Genomic DNA, 9,288 nt, shown 5'->3' on the forward strand with positions numbered 1-9,288 from the left:
ATGATAGCATCGAGTCATCTGACCCACTCTTGCACCCAACATGTGATCCTGGAAAGTTTGATGAAGTAAACAAGTGCATGAAAAAAAGGAAGTGAAACTGAATTCGGCCTTTTGTCTTACACCGCTCGCTTCCTTGCACATATTGTGCACTCAGCTGTCATGCCTGAGTTTGCAGATCTGTACCACAGTTATGCACACAGCTGAGCTCCATGAAGAATGAGGCCTACAAGCTCTTCTTGGTCACATTATCCTCCCATCTGAAATCTGATTTTTAATACTGCTCATGTCATGAGAAAAACATAAATCAATAAAACACGTGCTTTTTTCCTAACAATGAATAAATGGCCTGTTTCACATCACAGCAAAGACATCAGTGCAGCAGACAAACAGTTATCAGCAACTGTCAGCACCGACTGCACTTGTTACCTCTGGACACTTTGCTGTGTAGGTAAAACATGTTTTCTAAAAAAAAGAAAAAAAAAAGATTTGAGCACAAAATGTAAGTTATCAGCCCCACGACAGGTCCACCCCCCACCCAGCACCACCCACCAGGCCCTGGAGCTCAGGCCTACGAGCTGATGATCTGACCAGACCAGGTCTCATGTTTTGTCCCTGGGTTGAGATGTGTGATCTTCACCTCCACCGCCTGCACTTTCAGGTTCTTGGGCGGGACCCGGCTCACTTTGTATGTGACCTCGTCGCCCTCAACTGGAACATACTCCCCCTCGATGCTGAAACAGAGAAACATTCGGACAAGGATGAGGCAGAGGTAAAATAGTCTTGCTTCATGCTGCCTTGACCTTTAGATGCGTGGTTACACAGGTTTAAGTGCCACAAAGTAAATATATCCTATAGGCACTCTGCAGCTACAACAGAACATTAGTTTACTTTTATGGTGCAAAAATGTGTTAATACTCAGGTAATGATTTCTAGCAGTAGTATTTAAACTTGATGCAAATTGGACAATGATAATAACAACAAACTGTCATTTCTCTTTTTAATGTTGTATGTTAATTTAATCAAATCAGAGGAGACAAAAATCTGTGAATTGTTCATTATTTCACAAAAGTAATAGCAGAAATTGGAGGACAATCAACAAAAAGACTCGGTAATGTCCGATAAATCTGCTCATAAGCCTACAGAGTTCATCTGCAACTCCCTGAGGTTGCCTCAACACCCAAATCAGAGAAATACTGACATTGAGGGGAGCTTATTAATTTTCTTGCTAAGAGTGAGATCAGATCTTTATCACTCTCATGTCTGTGTGTCAAGTATGGAACTGGAGCTGAAAGGCAATTAGTTTAGCATAAAGACTGAAAACGATCAGTCTAGCTCTGTCCAAAGAAGACCGAACATCTGCCAAACAGCAACTCCACTGATTTCTAGTTTGGATGCACTGTATTTGAATAATTAAGATGGACACCACGGTTGCACGTCCTCCCACTGTACAAAACTGAAGCCAAAATATCCCAGAGACAAGTGCTGCCATCTTGCACTGGTGACATCATTTGGAGCCACATTCTGCACAGCAGCGATCAGTTCCATATTAGATTACTTCAGTCTTCACTGCATACATTATATGAGTCTGGACGGACATGGATGTAAGCTGTAAATTGACTGGTTAGTGGAAACATACAACTGTGAGGCAACAATTCTATTTTTTGACTTCTTTATTTTATACAACCATTGACAGATGACATCTTCCTCTTTTTAACCAGCTGTCAGGTGATCAACAACTGCTGCAGTTTGAAAACTTGTTTCAGCTTGTAACAGACTATGTGGGGGTTCATGTTAATGTTGGTGGAACTCTGCAAATCTCCATTGGTTGCAGTTTGGTGGCATTGCAGTAGGTGCTTCACCATCTGTTTTTCCAGTTTGCATGATAAGCTACTGTTAAGCTAATTGCCTCACTCCTCCAGCTTCATATTTAACACACAGATAAGAGTGGAATCGCTCTTCTCTTCTTTTCATCAAACACACGTGTTTCCCACAATGCCACACTGTTCTTTTAAAGAAATAGTTCAGAGTGTGGTGGTACAACTGCACACATGAACACAGATTATAGAGGAAAAGGCATCTGCTGGAGTTCTGATAATGTGGAAATATGAGACAAGATAAATGTTGGACTTTCAGATTCATGATGCAGATGTTTGCCTACAAGGTAAGTGGATCCTGCTGCATCATCTGTTTGGAGGAATTTCACAAATTTGCTTTTGCTGAGGTTGTAGTAACATTTGACATACTGCTTGTTGTGAATAAAAAGTTAGAATACAAGAGAAATTGCTGTACTCTCTGTGCATTATTGCAGGTGTCACAGTGTCCTCGGAGAGTTGGGGAAAATAGCTTTCCTTTTGAAAAAGTCCACACGTAAACAGTATTGTTTGCTGAGGTCTTACAGTCCTGTGAGTTGACGCTGCAGAGTTGCGCTAAGTTTGTGTTGCTATCTGTGATTCGGATCATGTCCAATGTATTCGTCTGCTGTGCTTCTCAAAGGCAACTGAAATGACATCCCGATCATATTGTGTTTTATGAGTGTGTTCAGTGTTATCATCACTCACTCTGAGATGTGAACAAAGATGTCTTCACCGCCGTGGGAGGGTCGAATGAAGCCGTGACCTTGTGATCTGGAGAAGTTCTTACACACTCCCTTAAACACCGGCCCTGAGTGAGCACGTACAGTACTGCAGGGAAAGAGAGAAAAACAAAGACATGCCTAGATTACACATAAAATTACTCACTTCAGTGTGACTTACTGTTGTTATTGTGTCAGTAAGACATGATGGAGCAGTTTAGATGGATTTTTTTTTATTGGCCTTCTTGACAAAACAGAGAAATGGATGTGATTGGGGTCAGAGAGGAGGACCCATAAAGGAGGTGAGAAGGATGAAGAGCAGTTCACATCAACACCTACACACAGCCTCATAATGTCACAATACAACAGCAGCAGAGATGACAACACTAATCTGCTGACTCACAGCATAAACATTACAGTATTCAGCCTTTTCTTCACTATAAACCACAGTCTGAAAACCAGCCGTGATACAGCAACCTGTCAGACTTACAACAGTTATTACATTGGTTTGGTTAATGACAAAAAGTTTTAATATAAAAAACGGTTCCTCACACAAAAGGCAATGTCTTGAGCCAGTGTTTAATTTGTCCTTTCTGGGCTACTGTACAAACATAGTCCGTCACAATGGTGGACAGAGTCTATACAGATAAAAACGGCTCATCCTAAGGTAACAAAAACATGGCGTTTTTAATCTTCAGGACATTACACACTGATGATAACATTTATATGAAAGTTATGTTCTATTTCTGCCAATAGATCCTCTTAAATGGTACACACTTAACCTTTACATTGGCCAAATGTTTTATTTTCTAAGCATCATTGATAATATTCATTGATAATACAAATTTTCATACAAAGCATCAAAATGATTAGATGTTGGCATATAATTAATTATTTCCACATCCTTAAAACATGCTTTTCATCTACCTCTTTTTATTTTTAGCTAAACTAAGTTTTGTTAACTTTCTGCAGCCCTCCACTACTTCCCCTTTATGTAGGGGATATTGAAAAATCAGAAACTGAAAAGGTTTTATCGATCAAAAAATTCAGTTTTGCACTGAAAATAGAAAGTCCACAGTTAAGACTCACAAGTACATAAAATATCATTAAATCACTGATTGATTAGGAAAGATGCAAACTTTTGTAACTCGGCCGAAGTAATCATGGACCTGATTTATTCCAAATAATAACAATAAAACTTTGGATAGAATAAATATCCACTTCCATTGCATTATTTGTGTGTTCCAAATAACATGTTCAGATTCAGGTGCATCCCTTGTTACCAGTGGCTTTATTAATGTTAATAAATCATTAATCAATGCTTTGTAGATAATTCATTACCCAGTTTTAGAGGGCTGTTCCCCAAGCTGGCACCAAAATTTATTCCTATTAGAAGCTTAGAAGTTATCTATAAATCCTCTTCAGATTATTCATCAACCATTAATAAATTAGCATTTAGTTACAGCTCATAAACTCTTAATACTGGCTGCCTATTAAAAAGTGGTACTGACATATGTGATGGCATAAAAAGTACAAGTTTTAAAGTAGGATTAAAGAGAATAACTCACATAATGTACAAGTTCTTAGGGTTTTACAGTATTTAAGCAAATGTCATCCTCAACTACACACTCATATATAATAAACCAGTCATACTTACGCTGAGTAAGTACGGGTGCGTTTGGTTGGTAATGGGCTGGGCAAATCCCTGGGTAGTGGCTGCTCCTTCCCTTCCTCCCATACCCGGCTACCCTCCCTCAGGAAGGGGAAGGAGAGGGTGAGAGAGGTGTTGGGGGAGCGCAGCGGCGTCCCAGAGGGTGACGTGAGGCTGGGGTCTGCCATGTCAGACGTGACCTGGAGGAGGAGGAGGATGGGAGAAGATGGTGTGGATGCAGTGTCGGTCGCTGCTCCTGCCACTCCTCGAGCCACAGGCTGCTGATGCTGATGACACCGTTGTCAGTCCTCCAGTGTGTCTGTGAGTCCGTCTGCTTGGACAGGCCTGCCTCAGTGTGGGACGCAGGCTCAGCGGATATATCCAGGTCAGCTCTGTCACTTCAAGTCTGTCAGGAGGACTCGCTGTGAGGAGAGAGACCACAGAGAGAGGATGGAGGAAGATCAGAGAGTTGTCATGTAGCTTTAGACCTGATGTGCAAGAGGAGGGATGAAGGGGGTCGTCCAGAATATTCAAGTTAAAAACCACAAACAATTAAGGGACCAATGGGGTGAAAATAGCCTTTTCAGTGTTCTTTTTTAGAGTCTAAGAAAATGATTCAATTCAATCATGAAACCTTTATTGTCCCTAGGGGAATTTGTTTTGCACAAAGAGCATAAATGGTGTCATTTAATGCCCTCAAACAACCAATCATGGTTTTCTTTTCTTTCTTTTTTTGGTAAAATGGTCAAGAACAATCTATAACAAATTGTATGTCTATTGTATATTAACAATAAAAATATTCAGTTAAATTAAAAATGTCCTATTTCCTTTGATATTTTCATCATGCAATGATGATTGCTGGGTATTATGTATGTTGATGTTGTCAGGTGTTGAATCTCTATTTCATCATGTGACAAAGATAATACCATGTAAGGTAGCTAGTTTATGCCACAGAGGTTTTAAAAACCTAAGATTTTAAAATCTGGTTGCACCACACACCGGGAAAACTTCACAGATTCTCTTCTCTTTAATCTCAAACACTCACACACTAAAAAATTTGGAACTAAAGGCACATCACACACCACAGGATATTATCAAGATTATTGTGCCAGACTGAACACAACTTCACATGATTTCATGGAGAACAGGATCTCACAGGCTTTAATGTGGAAGTAGATGCACATGAATGTTTTGCAGTGAGAAAAAACAAAAGCAGAAGGGGTAATGTAGTCAACACCACATGTATATTCTACAACTAGAGGTGGGATTTTAATAGTTTTAATATCTGTCCACAGTAGTATGCAAGCTAAAGTTAGACACAAGGGCTAGAGTTAACCCTTGCTTGGCAACATGTCTCTGTCATTTCTATATCGACAAATTCATGCAAATCTTAAATAAGAAATATCAAATATGTCTGAAACTATTGGGGCAGCCCTCATGATTCTAAGAAAAAATCAGTGGGTGAAGATTGGATCTATAACCGTTCACCACCAGATGGAAGAAATCTGGGCCAGACTTCTGGTTGGTTGTTTTACAACTGAATGGAGCACTTATGAAGTTGACTCCATCCATTGACCAAACCCTACACACCAACGAGCCATTAACACCTATGGCCTGGTGAACACATCCACAGAGATTAAATACCTGGGTTTCCCACCATTTAGTTAGACTAGATCAGACTAATCTGACATGCATGAACTGATGAAGCTTCTTGGATGAGAGGCGAGACATCTTCAAAGACATATAAACAAGTCCAGGTGCATTTGATTTAATCTTTTCTTGAGATTACAATGACCTGGATGAATGAGAACATTCACGGATACGTTAGTATTGCAACACAGATACAATGACATGCACTGGAAACACGCCATAACTACCTTACACCACTGAGGGTTCAAAAACAGAGGATCCTACAGTTCCCATAGTGCAACTCAACTGTATCTTTTCATTAGTCCCTTCTACTCCACATGTTCAGGTTTTAGCAGATTTTTATTTAAAATGTCCCCCAGCTCCATTTGAAGTAGTATGGCACCATATTGTCACAGACTTGACAAAAAAAAATCCTCAGGTACATGATACAACAGCTTTCACCGGCTGAATAGCACTTCAACTAGTAAACTGATATTAGGATGTAAAATTGATGGAGTGAACCTTTAAAGAAAGCCCTAAATTTAATTTAATACAGAAACACAAATGTTCCTTTTTCACCTGGAGCCTTCAGAAGTTTCACTTTGGCTCATTTGGTAGCAAACTTCATTCCACTGCTGCGATCCCTCATATACTGCAAGGTTTGTCTGAAGCTACCTGAAGCAGAGTATTAATAAACATGGAGATTAATTTTTCAACTGCACAGTGTATTGAGGACACTCTCATTGTACAGTCAGTGTCTGTTCAATATATATGCTCCCTCTTTCTCTCAATTTCTATTGTAAGTTATTTAATTATGAATCACACTGTAAAAGCTGGTTTGATTTAAACATGTAAGTTTCCCAGCTACCTTAAAAATGTGTGTTCACTGAACATGGGTTGCGTTCAAAGTCATCTTGTGAATTTTGAAAATGTGAAACCAACTGAGTCAAAAGAACTTGATAAAACCTTTAAGTTCAATATGAATTTGACACCATCCTTAATCATGGTGAGCATGAAAATAAGCATCCATGATTTATCTTAACATGTATTAAAAGCACACACACTTTCCATCAGCTTTAAAAGATTTATGCAACATTTAAAAAATGTATGGACTCATTTAAAGATAATCCCTTTCAGTCCCATGTCTGTATCTGCCTGTATTTCCCTATTTTCTCATTACTTCGCTTTACCCAAAATATCAGTATTTGACATGTTGTAAATGAGACCCAACAATAAACAAACAAACAAACAAAAAAATAGATATATTAAAATTCATTTGAGATTAGTATTACTAGATTTATATATAGTTAATACTGGATACTACAATAGCCTATATATCTAATATATTTGTTAATACACTTCTGTTTATTTACATTAAAAGTAGAGATGGTAGGATTTTTTTTCAAATGCAGCGCTGGGTGCAGCAAAACAATAAGTGGAAATAAGAAAATACAGGCAGAGAGCAGGGTCAGTGTGGATACAGCCACTAAGGCACACTTCTAGTGGGTTATAATTGAAAGGGATTACATAACATAAGTCTATACATTGTTTAATATTGCAGATTATACCTTTAAGTTAATTTAAGGAGACTAGTTGATTTCCTTTAGTTCCTGTGTGACGTTTTACAGAGCAATCTATGTGTTTTTCATCATTCACTAATACTAAAATCCTTAACATATCCTGTTTAGTCAGGTGACCTTGCCCTGCAATATCCCCTAACCTGATTCCTCCCCCACAGAGATATTTTCAAGGTTGGAAGCCACCAGATCATCTGCTGTCGATATTCAGGGATAAATTCACCCCAGAAACAAACTCGACACCATAACATCCCGTGTCGTGTTATATACAGTATGTATTCGTGTGTGTATATATGTGTGTATGTGTGTGTGTGTGTGTGTGTGTGTGTGTGCACAGGATGTTTTTTTACGCCCACTCCTCTGCATGTGATGATGCAGGCAGAGCAAGGAGCACCGCACGCGGCGTGACGTCAGAACAGCTGCAGAACGCCGCCTCCAGTGGTGCGTTCGTGACGTCAGTGCTCCCAAATGGACAAATGCATATCGATCCTATACTGGAGTACTACAAACATGATATTTCTGCGGGGTACGTCACAAAAAAAATACACAAAATAAGAGTTACAACACGAGTATTACTGAATATTCACAATGAGAAACTAGTGAATGAACCCAAACACGCAGAGCAACTGTTTACACTCATGCACAGACAGCAGCTGGAGAACATCTGGATGTGACGAAATGAACAGAATTAAGAGGGTCGTGGCTCCTCTGGCCCGGGTCAGGGACAAATCTCCTCTCTGTCCGTCCCGTCATTATGACAAGGCACCGCTGATGTGTCTGTGAATTGTGTGAGTGAATGTGTGCAGAGTTGAATTCACACGCTTCACTTTCCTCACAGCACCTAACCGCAAAATCACACAATGTATGCCACCTCTTCACTTTCCCCCCTCTTTTAGCCAACAGAAGGACGTAAATAAACGAATCCCTCATTCACACCTCCAAAAAATCTCTCCAGTTTCTCAAACACGTGTGACAGGAAGAGAGGAAATCACTGCTGTTATCAGAGAAGATAACTTGAACAAAAGCAGAGTAAGAGGTCCGTTCACAAAAAAAAACAGCTTGTGGTCGAATATTAAATCCACCAGTTCAACATGGAATCAGAGTTACATTTACATATAATGTGTTATAAAATCTCCCTCTTTTATTTAGCGGTTATTCTGTCAGACATGCAAAGAATACACTGTCCCGACCCCCCAAAACAAAGCCACTGACACACTCCCCCCTGCAGACACTTCAACATGCATACATTGGCAGAAACGTTACTTACTGCATTGGGTGCGCTTGTAGGTTGAGGACGATCAGCGTGTGCGAGTGTGTGTGTGTGTGTGTCTTTAAAGTCGGTGTGTATTATATAACGACTAATGAAATAAATAAGTCGACTAAATCCGCGCAGAGCGACGGAAAACCCTGATGTGACGGTGTGAGGAGGCTGCTGAGTCTGCGCAGCTGGCGGAGATTCCGATGGCGTGATGCGACTCTGTGATTCGTGTGTGTGTGTGTGTGTGTGTGTGTGTGTGCGTGTGTGTGTGTGTGTGTGTGTGTGTGTGTGTGTGTGACTTTCTTCATTCCTTATCATGTATGTAATCTGTTGGGAGAACAGCAGGCTCATTGTAGTGAGGTATTCTTTGTCTTTGCCATGATTTTATGGTGTCCAAAAGGTTTTATATGGAAGACTGGACTCCTGCAATACTGCACTGGATTTTTGGATTATTACAGTATGGAAGATTATCTTTCATCAGATATACACATATGTCTGGGTATCTTTAAAAAAAAATCCCATACGGTACCGGTTCCTGAGCAGAACTTTTTAAATACCAGTTTTATAAAATCCATTTAACCAAATTAGAATTGCCTTACAC

The 9,288-nt window shown here is 39.8% G+C and overlaps 1 protein-coding gene across 1 annotated transcript; it reads right to left on the bottom strand.

Annotated features, from left to right (window-relative positions):
- Positions 1–474: 474 nt before the first annotated feature.
- Positions 475–8,879, bottom strand: csdc2b (cold shock domain containing C2, RNA binding b). The gene is made up of 4 exons (XM_084744938.1): positions 8,697–8,879; positions 4,230–4,645; positions 2,559–2,681; positions 475–731 (listed from the first exon to the last, which is right to left on the bottom strand). Exons 2-4 carry the CDS (start codon positions 4,409–4,411, stop codon positions 569–571), a joined length of 468 nt encoding a protein of 155 aa, XP_084601064.1. The 5' UTR covers positions 4,412–4,645; positions 8,697–8,879; the 3' UTR covers positions 475–568.
- Between the last annotated feature and the right edge of the window lie 409 nt (positions 8,880–9,288).

The sequence above is a fragment of the Lutjanus erythropterus genome, chromosome 19, assembly GCF_056507025.1.
Source record: "Lutjanus erythropterus isolate fLutEry1 chromosome 19, fLutEry1.hap2, whole genome shotgun sequence".
Taxonomy (NCBI): Eukaryota; Metazoa; Chordata; class Actinopteri; order Lutjaniformes; family Lutjanidae; genus Lutjanus; species Lutjanus erythropterus.